The sequence below is a fragment of the Archocentrus centrarchus genome, chromosome 8 (genome assembly GCF_007364275.1).
Source record: "Archocentrus centrarchus isolate MPI-CPG fArcCen1 chromosome 8, fArcCen1, whole genome shotgun sequence".
In the NCBI taxonomy this organism is placed as follows: Eukaryota; Metazoa; Chordata; class Actinopteri; order Cichliformes; family Cichlidae; genus Archocentrus; species Archocentrus centrarchus.
In genome coordinates this window covers 16,190,040-16,206,196 of record NC_044353.1, presented here as the reverse complement: position 1 = coordinate 16,206,196, position 16,157 = coordinate 16,190,040, and the positions used below count along the sequence as shown (strand labels likewise).

General features: G+C 35.7%; 1 gene segment (V, D, J or C); it reads right to left on the bottom strand.

The window, feature by feature from the left end:
- Positions 1-10,757: 10,757 nt before the first annotated feature.
- LOC115783997 (Ig mu chain C region membrane-bound form-like) lies at positions 10,758-15,884 on the bottom strand. The segment is given in 6 exon segments: positions 10,758-10,828; positions 11,183-11,316; positions 11,742-12,056; positions 12,263-12,298; positions 12,894-12,938; positions 15,805-15,884. Coding segments are annotated over 3 exon segments (456 nt in total).
- Between the last annotated feature and the right edge of the window lie 273 nt (positions 15,885-16,157).

The following is a 16,157-nucleotide window of genomic DNA, read 5'->3' as shown; positions in this document are numbered from 1 at the left end:
TGTATTGTGTCCATTCCTGTTCGATGACACGAACACGTAGAAACCTAAAGGCTTAAACAGCAAACAGCAATACACACACTCTTATTATTTTAAATTCCGTCACAAGCTAAGTAAAATCAGATTTTATGTTAGTCTCTAAGACAAAATGAGAAGCTTCACGTAAAAATAGCTTTGGATCATAATTGCAGTATAGGTGAAAGTCTTGAGGTAATGAAATTTCTTATAAAAGATTTTACCTCAAGATTTTACACAATAGTAAATACAAAAGTATTCTAGGGAGTCTTGAATCTGTAATGAATCACGAGTGCCTGGTAAGTTCAAAACATTACTATGGAGAAGAAAGTGTTAATCGTCTGACTCCCAAGTCACTAGCTTGTTCTCACCACAAAATTAAAGTGGACAAATACAGTACATTACTACGGGTAGCTTATATCAACCCAGTAACCAAATGGTTAGAGCTGGTTTACAGTATACAGATTTAACTGGTGCTACTAACACAATTTAACAGTTTTTCAGTGAACAAAACAGATTTTTAATGAATGTTCTGCATTTTTTTGGGCTGGATAACATGTCTGACATTGAGCACTGACAGTGACACACTCTTTTTTTTTTTTGTTTTTCCTGCTCTCAGTGGAGACGGACATGTTTTTTCTCTTCTCTCCAACCTTCCCTATCTACCCCTGCTTTCTTCTGCTTTGCTGCTTAGAGCGTCTCTTCACACATCCCTGAACTGGAAATTAAATTATGGATCTGGTCAGCTGGTCTCTCAACACTATTGATGGTCAAATTCTCATCACGAGGAGATTGGGAGAAGGGGAACCCTCTTTCCTCTGGTCCGACTACATAACTGGCTGGCTATGCTATGGATTCCTGTGGGGATGGAAGATAACGTTCCTGGCTGCACTGTGTGGATATGGCATATATATTGATACCAGGATTTTTCCCGAATTGGACCTGGAGATACCTGGTTTCCGGGCAGCTGTTCAGGCCCTAGTAAGGCTGCCTATGAGGGATGCAGAAACAGTACAAACTCAATCAGACTCAGTAGAACTGAATCAAAGTGGATTACATCTGGAGGAGTGTTGGAGTGTCTGTTTCTGCGTGGCGGAGTAGAACCAAAAATTCGGATGATTGGATTTCTGAGAGGTAACCAGAAAACTGTCTGTCAGCAAATAGTTATGACGGACTGAACCTAAACAATCACAGTATCCTGCTCGTCTCTGCTGGCAGCCCCTCCCCCACCCACCCTAGTGCTCTCCAGCTTTAAATGTGCTACTGCTTTGCTGAGGTGTTTTTTGGAACCTCGTAAGGTGTTCATAATGAACACAGTACGAGATGATTTTTTTGAACCTTCCTATCGCAGTGTAGCTCTCTGTTTTCCTGCTAAAGGTAGCGCCGGTAAAACGGCTGCATGACCTCAGACACCTGCCCCCCCCTCCCCCCTGTTTGTTTCTGATGTTTGTATTTCTCTTGGATGGGTGTTCATTATATGTTTACATATAATGACAAAGTCTTCTTGTTCTTGTTGTCTAAGGGGTCCTCATACTCATTTTAAAGTGGTATTAATCATCATTTCATTTTACCTGGTGTTAATCATTTCAGATGTGCTATTGTCTAAGGAAATGGTATTGTTACAATATTTCTTTTCAGATTGAAAGCATTCAAATACACTGTCTTTCTGCTGCTTTGTGTGTTACCATGAACTCTCATTGCTGAGCTTTTGACTGTCAGTCCAAAGTGTCAGTTTGTTAACTGGATGTGGAAACACCTGTTGTGGTGAAGATTGCTTCCTGTGTGTTGCAATAATAGTAATCAGAAAGGATGCTGTTTGCAAGTCTGAAAATGTCCCTGACAGTATATTGTTATGAAACTGTAGTTTTCATGAAAGTATACATTTAAAGTAAACATTAACTATAAATAAAGTGATGCAGATAACATTTAAAAAATGGTTAATTTAAAGTGACCACTTTTGGTGAAGTGTAATTTATAAAGATCTACATGCTAATCTTATGAAGGCAAAGGAAACTATAAATTTCAAGCTCATGATGTTGGTATAAGAAAACATCCCTTAGAACATTTCTGTTGGACACATGCCAATCTGACAGGATGATGAGGCTTTACATTGGTTGGAATGATGTGAATTTTGTCATCCAACTATTAACTATTTTACGTTTATTTTACTAGTAACTATTTTACATGAATTCACAGTCAACTCCAAGGACATTAGAAAACTGTATAAAAAGAACTATTCAATTCAATTCAATTTTATTTATATAGCGCCAAATCACAACAAACTGTCGCCTCAAGGCACTTTGTATTGTGGGTAAAGACCCTACTCGTACTACTACTACTGTTGACCCTGTGCAGGTTGACCTTAGTTTTTGTCATAGGATGTATCGCTGTTGTGGTGCTCATACTGCACTGTGACTGAATGCTGTACAAAAACTTCACCTTGTACATCAGCTGTCATGACACATCACATTTGCTGTAACTTTAAAAACTTCTGACAATAATTTAATAACATTTTTTTATGTCTGTGTGTCAGTTTATTAACTATATGAACTGGAACTCTTGGCTGGTCAGTTAGACCAGCTGAGAGATGCAGGGGAGGGGAGAGGGAGGACTGGGTTTCTCCACTTGGGCCGCTGCCCCCATGACCCAGATAAGTAGAGGAAAAATTGAAGTCTAGGGATCTGGAATTTTTTTTCTATTTTTTTTTTTTTTTAAAAGACGTAGCAACTTTGTTATTTAGTTGACAGGTTTTTATATTGCCTTCTAACACTGTGAGCCCCAGCTCCCACTATACACAGTGTGGCATTCTCCTACAAAAACCTTCACCTGGTAGGGTGCACAAGTCAGTGTTTTTCACTTTTCAGTTAACACATTTATATTTGTTTTATGGATATATTTTACAGTATAACTAATCATGCTGCAATTCATTTAAAATGTTACAGCTGAAAGGTTATTTGAACTTTTTTGCATTAACCTTTAAAATGATATTTGCTTTATTAATGCAACAACAATTATTGATAAATAACTGTTTACATGAATGCTCAGGAAGTTGTATCAGTTGAAAGATTTTGGCATCAAAATGACATTTATGGTAAATATACCTTATTAAATTTGAAACATTTTTGCCTTTCACATCGTTTTCTGAGACACATACAGGAAACAGATGTCTTTACTCACTATTGTTTCTTTCTTTATCATTTTTAGTGGATGAGGTTTTTGTCATAGAATGCATCACAGTGGTTGCCATCGTACACCGTGGCTCAACCCCGTACAAAAATGTCACAGTGCATTCTGGCTATCATGAATTTATTACTTAAAGATTCTTCTTCTTAAAGATTTCTTCTAGAATTTTCCAAAGTTCATGTGGGGGAAACAGCTAAAGTTCAGTTATCTTGGATACTTGTTTTATGGACCAGCATCGCGTCTTTCTCAGTGGAATGAGGTTTTCGACATAGTCTGTATCACTGTGGCCGTAATACTGCACTGTAATGCAGCCCCGTACAAAAACCACCATCTTACACCCATTAGCTTAAAACTACTTCTTAGTTGACCTAAGCCCGGGGGTCTGATTGATTGTTTCTGTTTTTAATTATCAGCATAAACATGGCATTTGTGAGAATTTAGAATTTAATTTCCTCTTCTATGTATTATCAGGCAAAACTAAGAGTGAAAAAACTGCAGAAACTTTGTTTTTTTTTCTGCTCAATTAAAATGCAAATAATACTAAGAAGCATCCTTATAAATGAATAGTGATCACTGTAATTAAACTTGTTCAAAAAATTGGACCTCTGTCAGCATAAATAACCCCTTTCCATCTAGACTGCATAATGAGAGAGCAATGATTTCTGCATATTTTTCAGAATGACTACACTTACAAGATTTGGTATTTTATTTATTCATTCATTTTATTTATTGTTTTTATGACCTCACTACACTGCAAAAAAATTACTGAATTAACAAATGACAATGACCTACTCTGAATGAGAGAAGAGTGTAAAGATAATAAAGGTAGGTTATTTAACTTCATTTTCTAATGATTATTTGTGAGATACTTGTGCAAACACAAGTATAATACTGCACATGAACATTAATTTCATTGACTACTAAAATTTCCTATAATTTTAATGTTTTATAAGTTAAAAAAATAATAATAAATAAACATAAGGGCTATTTATTCTTTTCTAAATGTGACTTTTTCAGTCAGTGAAATGTTGTATAAATATATTCTCTCTTTTCATAACAGCATGTGCCGTAGTTCAGTTTACTGCTGTTTTTGTATTGTCATTTAACAGTGTGGGTTCCACCACAGTGACACAGACTAATGAAAAAACCTTTGCCTCATAAGGTGCATGTCTAATATTTGGTACTGTCTGACTGCTTGTACCAAGGAGGGATCTGTCTGTCTGTCTGTCGTCTGTCTGTCTGTCTGTCTGTCTTCACAAATCACAAAGCGGAGTGGGGGGGAAGAGCAACTGTCACACATAGTCCTGGAGAGATATGGTTGCCAGCCAAGGCCGGCAGGGGAGCCGAATCCTGATAATGCAGATGTTGTTTTGGAACAGGCTGCTTGTTTTTTCCCAACAGCCTTCAGTCTCACTGGGAACCATTCAGTAATCCAATATTCCAAATTCAATAGTTACCGTCCTCACTGTGCAGAACCGAACCTTATCTCCAGATCTAACCCCTCTCGCCTGCGAGCCCGTCAAATTTACGGCTCAGGTCCACCAGGCTTTGAGTCTGAGTCTGTATGGTTCTGGTCAGCCCGTCCACCTGGGTCGGCAGCCTCTGCAGATGTCGAACTGCCGCCCAGATTTTCTTGATTTCCCGGTAAATCAGGTATCCTCCGAGCCCAAACAGAAAAGATACCGCTACCAAAAGGCCGAATATATAGGCGTCTTCCACGTCTTCGACCTCAAGGGCCGAGAAGCACACAGGTCTCCACAAGCTCCAAGAATCGATGACGTATCCAACCGGGTCTGTTCCACTCAGACACGCAGGCTCCCCTTTCCCCGATCTCATAGTGGAAAAAATTCGATCAATGATGGTGAAGGCCCAGTTTGCCCAGATCCATGTTGCTCTCAGTCTTATTCTTATTCGGACAGTGTGTAAGAGATGCTCTCACAGCAAGCAGCAAGCGGAGAGATGGGGAGGGCAGGGAGAGTCTGTCTGTCTGTCTGTCTAATGTCCTTTTTTTCTACAATGCAGTAAGGACACAGAGGCTTTTTCTCAGAGCAGTGAGGTTTTTGTCACAGGATGCATCACTGTGGCTGTTATAGTACACTGTGGCTCAAGTCCATACAAAAACATCAGGCCACATGTCTCCTTTGTGATGACTAAATGCTTTAAGTAAACACTTTCATGTTACTTTAATCAAATCCATAGTGCCCGCTATCTTATGATGTTCTTTGTATTTCATCTTACAATAAAATAAATAATTTTTTTCCAGAACTGTTCTAGAAAATTTCCTTCTGTTGACCGTCTCCTTCAGACTCAAAAAGTCAGGTAGAATGAACCAATCTCCTCTTTTATGAGGCACAGTGACTTCCTGCACAAGTTCAACTCAGGTCAAGTTTTTGTATTGGCAGATATCACTGTGGCCCCAGTTATGCACTCTGGTACAAAGGCATACAAAAACCTCTGACTGATACATACACTGTATACTGCCCTGCCAGTCTTTTTTTTTTTTTTTTTTTAACTACCAACAAACCATAACAAATGAACAAATACAATATATATAGTTGGTGCCTTTAACTTTACATTAGTAATGATTAAATATGCTTCATGTGCATAATTGTATTTCATTCACATATGTTATGTTATGAGTAGAAAAAATGACTTTTAAATGAATTTAGTTTTTAAATTTTTTTAATCAAAATAGCTTAATCTTTTAATATATTTTTATAATAAATATTTGTGCTCTTCTTTACCTCATCATCATTAACACAATGTTAATTTTTTAGATTTTTTTAATGTACAGTATGTAACACGACCGTTACTGAATGGGTTACAAAACAAAGAAAACAAAGTTTAAGTTCCTTTTATCTAAAGAAGACTTTCTTTTAGTCAGTAAGACCTTGTGAATATATATATATATATATATATATATATATATATATATATATATATATATATATATATATATATACACACACAAAATGATCTTGAACCACAGTTCAGTTTAGATTAAGTTTTTGTATTGCCATATAACCGTGTGGGTCCCACCCCACAGTCACAGATAGTTATACAAAAACCTCGGGCATCAAGAAGCCATTTTTGCCACTCTGTGGATATTTTCTCTTTTTCTGACCAATCTCTGTAATGATCAGCAGTTTCTGAAATACTCAGATGAGCTTGTCTGGCACCAACAACCATGCCAGATTCAAAATAACTTAAATTACCTTTCTGATGCTTTGAACTTCAGCAGTTTGGCTTGACCATGCCTAAATGCACCGAGCTGCTATGACTGGCTGAGTAGAAGGCCTCCCACTAGAGGAAAAATAGGTCGGCAACATGCAGTCATGCATGCATTTTGTAAGTCATGCAGTGTTCTGTTAAATATAACCTTTCTTCAGAAATGTGTCAGAATACGCCAGTCTCTTATTTTATGATGCTCAGTGACTTTCTGCATACTTTTAGTTCAGGACAGGTTTTTGTATTGCCAGATGTCATTGTGGCTCCCACTGTATACACTGTTGCACACAATCATGCAAAAACCTCTGCCTGATACATGCACTGCATCGTGCATTGTCAGTTTTTTGCAAGATTTTTTGGTAAGATTCTAGTTCATGAATGAACCTGTGGTCTATTTGCTTCTATTTTATTTATCTTCCTCTTATTATTGTTGTTAATAATAATAATAATAATAATAATAATAATAATAATATTATTATTATTATTATTATTATTATTATTATTATTATTATTATTATTATTATTATTATTATTATTATTATTATTATTATTATTAACAACAATAATAATAATAATAATAATTTTACATTGTGAATCTATTTATTATATGTTTTGAATCCCAGTTATTAACTAAGAGTAAAACACTTTTGGATACTTCAACCAGGCATTTTTTGTTGCCATTTAGAAGATGCTCATTCTTTCTTTAGAGACAACATAATGATCTCGTGTTTTTCTTTATGACAGCAGGTTTTTGTTACAGGATGAGTTACTGTGGCTGCTATACTGCACTGTGATGAAATCCTACACAAAAATGCCTCCCTGCAAACTGCCTGTAACACATATAGTTTTACCTGTTTAGTTTAACTTTCAGAATAGATTAAAAAACCTGAAAAAATGATATATATTCCTATGTATATTCTTATATATATGACTATGTTTTTATTCTTTATCTAATAAGTATTTTCATGTATGCAGAATTCTTAAAAACATTCAGTATTCCTATTGTCATATTTTAATCAGAAAAAACTGCAAGCCTGGAGAAATGACACAAATGTATTTTAAATGAGGAAAACAGCTAAAACTAGTCATCTAGGAAAGGATATTTATACACATCTTTTCAGTTCTCTTATCCCAAGTCTTTAAGGAACTTCATTTACATCATCTTTACTGTAAATGGTCCAGTGAGTGTTTTGTGGAATGATTTTGGAGCTGTAACCCTTGTCATGCGCATAGAAATGATGCTACAGTCAGTCATACACTGACTGTAGCATCATATCGATAATTACTATGTGACATAATAATTATTTTATCAGTTTTTCTTCCCTTCATTTTTGTAAATTCTCATTTTTTACAATCCAAAATGATAATTTCATTTTGATTGCACAACACTGATTAATAATAAAATCATACATTTTTTTAAATTAATTTTAGGATTTGCTGAAGAGCAGACTGTATAATAATGAAGGCTCCACTTATATTATTTGTTGCATTTATACACATTTGCTTTACAGTAGGAAGCCTGTGCCTTTCTTAAGGAGGTTTTTGTAGCTGAGTGGATCACTGTGGTCACCCCATACACTGTGGAATATAACAGTTCAAAAACCTAAGACACTGTGTAGCTGCCACCCATTACTTTACATAAACAAGAAAACAGATGCTCTATTATTTAAAAAATTTAAAATAAAGCACAAACTATTAGAGCATTGTAGTGACCATTGTATATCAATAGTATGGATATAAATTCACATTGTTTAAAGGCAGGAGTCATTAATTTGAATTTTGATAAACACAATGTAGAAAGCTTTTAACAGCTTTATTATAAGAATGACTACTGATTAATTATTACTATTGTGTGCATCTTTGGAGTTATAGAAAACACAAAGATTTGTATTTCATTTTGTATTTTGTATTTACTGTGTATTAAAAATAACCAAAATCATTTCAGTTATTACTATGTTTATTTCTTTAAAAAAGTATGCATTTTTAAAATTAATTTTACCTAATTAGCGGTGAAAAATATCTTAAGTTTGTAAATAATTATGGCATATCACTGGGAACACTTATAACACTATTTATAAATATATAAATGATTAATTCGACTTTATATGACTTCATAGAGTAAATGGGGAAACAGCACATTCATAATGTATTTAATTTAACAATAATAATACGTAATAAAAAAAAAATCATATTATCATCAACCATTCATTGTGTTCATTCACTTAACAGGACCAGTAAAGTTAGAGACGGGTTTCAGGCCAGGGTTTTTGTTATGGGGTTTACCACCGTGTTGTAACCACCATAATAACACAGTGATGGAAGCTCTTACCAAAACCTCCCCACTCTTGCCACACCTCAACAGTTTCTGACTTGTCACTGAGAACAATGGCATTTTCTTATTAAGATGCAACAAAAACACACGTTATTTTACAAATATTTAAGACATATTTAATATTTCTTACTTTACAGTTCTACCTGAATAATAGACTTAAATATTTTGTATGCTGTGTTTATGTTTGCGTCTCAGCACCAGCATTTCCTGGTGACCTTGAAATTACGTTCTTCAAAAAAAACAACTTAAGCTTGTGTAACAGAAAAGCATTGATAATACATTAACCTCTGCGGGATGAAAATCACATTTTGTGCACTTGTGTCCACATCTTTCAGTGAGCAGGCTCGCAGAGTTTCACACTCCATGGTTTTGTGCACATAAAGACCTGTGGATGGCGGCCCAAGCAAGGCTTTCATTTTTTAAAGGCCGTCTGTCTGTACAGAATACAGAAAGAAGGCAGCCCACAGATTTAGTTCAGTTTTTGCTCTTTCAGTTTCTCAGACTTGCAGCAACAGCAGGCTCTATATGCCTAATTGAGATTAAAAAAAAGTCAAACAAGAAATGTTTAATTTTTGCATTCAGTAAGTTTTTTTTTTGGTTTGTTTCCAAACACTGCTTCTATGAACTACATGAAACTCAAGTGCCAAACAGCCTACCCCACTAGATGGCAGTATTTTATCACGTTTCTGACTTCAGGGTCGAGTATAAAGCCGTACTTGTTTAGGTATATTACATATGACTTTTACAGGCACAAATGAAAATGCTTTGAACTTTCCAAACAATGCAATAGTTAAAACTGCAAATCTGAATGGAAATATGAAATATGACATAAAATATGAAAAACAAACTGTCATAAAATAATTAAAATTAAAGTAGTGACTGTCCTTAAATGTTAATTTTATACATTCACATTTTTTTCTGTTTCCTGTGTGCAGTTTGTGAGGGTGTGGTCACATTTTGAGCATATATACTTGCTTTTGTCTGCAAACTTTTGACCCTTCTGAAGGCATGTGTATCACTTATAGCTGGATACGTTTGCAAACGGACACAAGTTGTTTGTGGTTTGAAGAAATGCATTCATGCAGGTGTGGTCCCAAAGATGCAGAGAAAGCAGAGAAGAGGCTTTCTAAAGATGACACATTTAGAAACATCCTGAAACTGAAACCCAGCAGACCTTAACCGGCAACAGAAGTTATTTCTATGAATCAAATGAGCAAAATACTTTGAGAAAACTTTGCGTTTGTTGCACAGATCACATATTTTCACGCCCACTTTAATGAATAATGCACACTCCATATAATAATGCAAGGAACTGTGGAGTTAGATTGATAGAGGCTGTGCAGAGATGCCCCTGAGACAATCCAGCACATAACAACAGCCTGCAAGATGCTGTATGCAGGCAGGGCATACATGGAACGCCATAACCAAGTAGCTGGCAAAGTATACAGGAACATCTGTGCCGAATATGGCCTTGTAGTCCCAAGGTCAAATGGGTTATGCTACAAAGGTGACTGAGAATAAAAGAGCTAAGATCCTGTGGGACTTCCAGATACAGACGGTCAGACTGGTGATGGCTAACCAACCATCGTAGCGGTGGACCCACAGATGAAGATGCACTTTATTTATTTAAATTTCACCTACACCACTCTTGAAGGTGGGCCCACCTTCATTCTGAGCTTTATCTGTGAGCATTTATGTCTAAGGAATGCACGTGAGCTATTTCATGCCTCGATATGTAAATATGTAATATACTGACAGATGCAGATCTTGTTTCTTGGAAATTAATTCAAGCTTGTAATGGTTTCCGCACAGTTTTACTGGTGCAGGTGTGGTCCCAGGGGTGCACCCGGAACCTCGAAACCTCCCGACTCTAACCGATAACAGAAGTTTACGGTACATTGACTTCAGATGTTATTCTTAGAACCCTTGAGAAATGATAGAGCAACATCCTGCAAGGCTTTCTATGTTTATTATGCACAACACTCACATTCATAAAAATAGACTGAGAAATAGATTTTAAAAACAGATTGGAAATGATGCCCTGATTCATCCCGTTCTTTATGGTTTCTTCATCTGCAAAAAGAAAACATCAGACAGTTAAATATAGCTAATGCACTTTCTTTCTTAATTTCACTTCACTGTACATCTTAATGTAGCAGAGGAGAATACATTACAGCCTAATAATTTCTCAAACACAAGTGTTATTTTTTTGTCTTTTTTAAGAAGCAAAATGAAATACATTTGCATCAGAAAAGTTGACCTTTTTAATTGCAAACAGAACATTAAAATTCTTAATTCTGAAAAAAGATTTCTGAGCACTCAGAGTTTCCATGTCTCACATATTCTTGTGACTGAGTTTATCCTACGTTACAACTCCATTTAGTCATCAGAAACCTGAAATAGAGAAAATGCAGTCTGCATGTTTACCTTAACCAGGCTGATTATTATGCTATAGAAGAGAGAGAACATGAAGAGGAATATGAAGGAGGAGGCTGTGGACCACAGGCTGCTAAAATCCTCTTCACTGATGTCATCTGTGCCTCTCAGATCACAAACATTATCTAAGTGGAAGGTACAGTATTAGTGGTTAGAGGAGATCTGTGTGCATCTGTGTTTTTCTCCCTTTTATTAGCTTAATCCACTTTTCTTTTTTCTTAATAGTGTCAATAAACAGTTAAAAAAAATGAACCATTTGTGTGTATGTTTGCTTTTGGTTTCTTTTCAATTTGTTCATCTACACACATACCAAAGAGTCTCCATGCAACATTTATTGAAAACAGACAGCACATTTATCAAGCAATCACACACTGTCACTCAGACAGACTGAAAAACAGCACTATGACAAAGAAAACATACATTTTGTCTCACAGTGACTAATGACATCACAGGTACATAGGTTTTCATAGAGAAAACTCACACAGAGACAGAATGACATCAACACAAAATATCAGCTACGGATAGTTACAGTCACATTCTTTGGAATTACCCTCGTCCGGAGATGTTTGTTTTGTAAGATTTTCAGATGGGACTTTGCAAATGAACAGTATCTTCGGATTACTTTCCCAGTCTTTCTTAGTCATGGTGTAAAGACTCATAGATCGCCATTTTTTGTCATTTTTGGTCTGCAGTGCTGGGAAGTTGACACCTTTAGGGGACGATTCAAGCACCTTTCCATGTATTTCTGACCATTCAAATTTGAACTCCTTTTTCACACTACTGGTCACCAGACACACCAGAGTGACTTCGTCTGTAAGGCTGAGAATCTGCTGTTCTGAGAGCAAGTGAAGTCTCATCGTTGGCTCTGTCCCATTAAGAAGAGATACTTAGTTAAACAGGGAGATTTGTGTACAAGTTTAAAGTGCAGACATTGAGTTTTATATATGTATACACACATTTATACGTAGGTACACAGATGTGTGTGTGTGTGTGTGTGTGTGTGTGTGTGTGTGTGTGTGTGTGTGTGTGTGTGTGTGTGTTGAATTGCACATTTGGTTGGTTGTTTCTCACCTGTAACTGTAGTTTTGGGGGTTTTTGGTGGAGTTGCTGAGATTAAAAAACAAACAAAAACAGCAATTTGCTTTGAATAATGCTACTATACTTGATAATCTGTAACATGTCAACTTAATGGCTATTAGTTTTTGTCAAACTGCAGCTCATGTTATCCTGAACCCATGTAAACACATCTCCTAAGCTTATTGTCCTTCTGTGCATGCAGTCCTATCTGTCTCAGTCTCTGAGCTAATGACTGTTTTCACTCACAGTGAAATTGATCCTTTCCCAAATGCTCACCTGTGAACTGATTTGATACGGTCTTTTGGAAAAACAACTCTTTCTGCTTTGTCTTGCTGAAGTATCCTAATTATTCACACAATTATGTGACCCTGTCTACTTCAGGTCTTTGTGCACCTGCAGCTGTGTCTATTTAATTTTTTAAACAACCCAAAGAGGAGCTCAAAGTAGAAGAGGTTAGAAGAGGCAGCATTTTCATTGCTTATAACTACCGAGTGTCATGTATAGCTGAAGTCAAAGTCAAAAAATCTACGTGTTCCCAGGGCTGCTGCCAGCATAATAATGATCTGTACCACCGTGTGTGTGTGTGTGTGTGTGTTTGTGTGTGCCTGTGTGTGCGGTTACATACTTTTTTTTATAGGCGTAACTGGAATTGTGGTGGGTTTGGTTGTAGCTGTTCAGGGAAAAAGAAAACAAGCAAAAAAAGAAAATTGCTTTTAAAAAGTCTTTCAGTGTTTGATAATGAATTACACCTCGACTTAATGGCTGTTAGTTTTTTTGTTAAACTGCTTCTGCATTTTTTTGCAATTAAAAAAAATCCCTTCAAACTATGTTGGAATTGTAAAATATGTTATTAGTGCTTTCTTGTAAACCTCGTAGAATTCAAAAAACTACAGCAGCAGCAATTTACTCATTTGCTGCACAACCCCCCCCCCCCCCCCCCCCCCCCCCAAAAAAAAAAAAAACAATCAAAAAAAAAAAACCCTAAACTAAACAACCCAACTTGCACTGAGTTAGGGTTTTGTATATTTTTATAATGCATAACAAACCATTTTAATGACAATTGTTTCTTGTAAAACTGCTTCTGCTTTTAAACTCCTTAAAATTGTTAAACTTTAAAAATGTTTTCAGTGTTTCATGGAAACCTATTAGAAGCCAAATGAATCAAGAAATGCAATTAAATATGATGTAGCATGAGTCTTACGTGGTGCTGTTGGTGTTGGTGTTGGTGGTGGTGTTGGTGGTTGTGGTTTAGTGATATCAGTCTGTGCATTCCCAGCTGCATGACTCGCAACACATTGGAAATTCTGTCTTGCATCCCAGTCCTGTCTCCTCACTTGGACTTGACTGACTCCAGTATAAACGTTGCCCTTCTGCACTGCGGGGTACTGAATGAAATTCGTCAAGGCAGTGCCACCTTTGGTCCATGAGAAAGTCACCGAAGAAGGGTTAAAGCTGGTGGCAAGGCAGCCAAGAGTGACCGTCTCTCCGCTCTCAGAACCACACGGTATCAGAGGAAACACAGTGGGTCCACTTGAAGAGGCTAATAAAGTGCAAACAACAGTAATTAATAAACCAAAATTGAAATATAATAATAAGACACATAAAAGTGGTTAAAGAGAAATCACTTGAGCTGATTCTGTTGTGTAACAGAGGCCAGCATGAACAATATTACATGATAAATGTTCAGTGTAGACATTTCAAGTGTTGAATGAGGCTGTGTGCTCATCATCCACCCTCAAAAGTATAAGTTCCACTTTTCTTATGTATTCTACATATTCATTGGAAAATTATTTCAAATGCGTAACATGGACAAAAACCATTAGTAACTTAAAAAAATGAGTAAAGGATGGTGTGATGTAAACATCATTTCACAGTGTTGACGGTTGAGATTAAATGGCATTATTACCTGATCAAATGGTGACTGTTGTTCCCTTTGTCCAATAGTCAAAAGCACCGTAGAACATTATTAAATCAACTTAATTCTTAATTTAAAAAAGGCTAATTTACTAATGATATGCAGAAAGTCTATTTTAACATTTATCAGTCCCACTAGATTCTAAAAGTCTATCAATTCACTGAAAATACACAAACCCTTAATACCTATTTTGACAATATCATGTTTGGGAATATTCTTACAGTAAATGTAAATAAACTCAGAAGAGAGTCTTATCTCACCTCTGACAAAAACTAATAACTAAAACATTCATTTCAGACATAATTAAATTCAGCGTGAAACAAATATTTCTTGATAGAATCATGTTCAACATTACTGTATTATGTTCAGTCTTTGCTGGACTAGAACAAATCTGTTGATATAATTATTTACATTAATAAACTTCTCCCTATGGTTGTACCCATGTGAAAATAATGACATTATATTGTAGTGGAGGGATGAGAATTTTCTCTCTTTAGTTAGAAATATAACAATTCATACCTGAGGTGACGGTGACCATCGTGCCTTTCCCCCAGTAGTCAAAAGCGTAGTCACAGTCTAACAAGTTATTCACCACTTCATACAAAAACCTTTCCACCTTATAATAATCTACTATCTCATATATTCTCCTTATTGTTTGCAAATAGAAAATCAGAAGATTAAACAAAACCTGATTTCACCACCAACATTTAAACTAAGACTGCAAATTATAACACATTTATTTTGCAGTATTCTAGAAATGAACGCACTGAATTTTCTCACAACCACAATATTTCTTTAAAATATCACAGTTTTAAAATCCAAATTTTAACCTTAAATAGAAAGAATTAGATCGTCTTACCTGATGTGACTGTAACCGTTGTACCTTTTCCCCAGTAGTTGAAAGCCCAGTTATCACAGTTAACAGAGTCTTTTTGCACCTCTCACAAAAACTAACTTCTGTGATACGCTGTTACTGTAGTTTTGAATCATTCTAAGCTTAATATTTAGTTATATGACAAATTCTTTGTCAGATTACATATAATTAAATGGGAAAAATAAGAATTTAGCTTTTAAAATAAATATAAAAATTCATACTTGAAGCGACAGTGACCACTGTTCCGTTTCCACACTAGTCAAAGTCGTGGTCACAGTCTAAGAATTATTCACCACTCAATATAAAAATCTGTATCTATTTATGGCTACATCTGTTTATGATAAAATAGAGATTCAGACTCAAGCAATTTTAAGAGTCTTGAAGCGACTGCCTGTTGTGATTTGGTGCTACATAAATAAAATTGAACTGAACTGAATTCAATAAAACCTCATTTTTAACCAGTTTAAACTGAGTACAGATTATCAACTTTCCCCCAGTAATCAAAGTGTCACAGTGACAAATTTCAGTTGCATGTTAGTGCAAAAAATATTTTGCTGGCCTCTTGTGTCATTTAATACATGATTGGACCTGACTGATAAACTATTACCCATCATTTACACAGCTGTTTTACTTTTCCTTGCAGATCACATTAAGGGCTAAATCTATCCAAGATTTAATTTAATATTATTAATAAGCAGTTAAATATAGGATAGATGTAACTCAAAAAAATATGACACTATTACTTACCAGAAGTTACTGAGACTTGTGTTCCTTTCCCCCAGTAGTCAAAGTAGCCATAGCCATAGCTGTCACAGTGATCTGTTAGAGTCTACTTCTAATACAAATACTTAATTTAAACCAAGGAAGTGTATAGGTGTTGTTGACAAAGCAATTCCCTCTGTACCATTTATTATTAGTTTCCCTTGAGACATTCATTTCCTTTGGAGTGGTTTATATAAAATTAGGTATCTTGCCAACAGTTTTTAGTCACTTCCTCTTTTGTCAACTCCAACTTTAATAGCAAACAACCTGTAGAAGTTACTTTTTCAAACAGGAAATCGATTGCTGTTAAAATTTTATATCTTCCTTCTCATAATGAA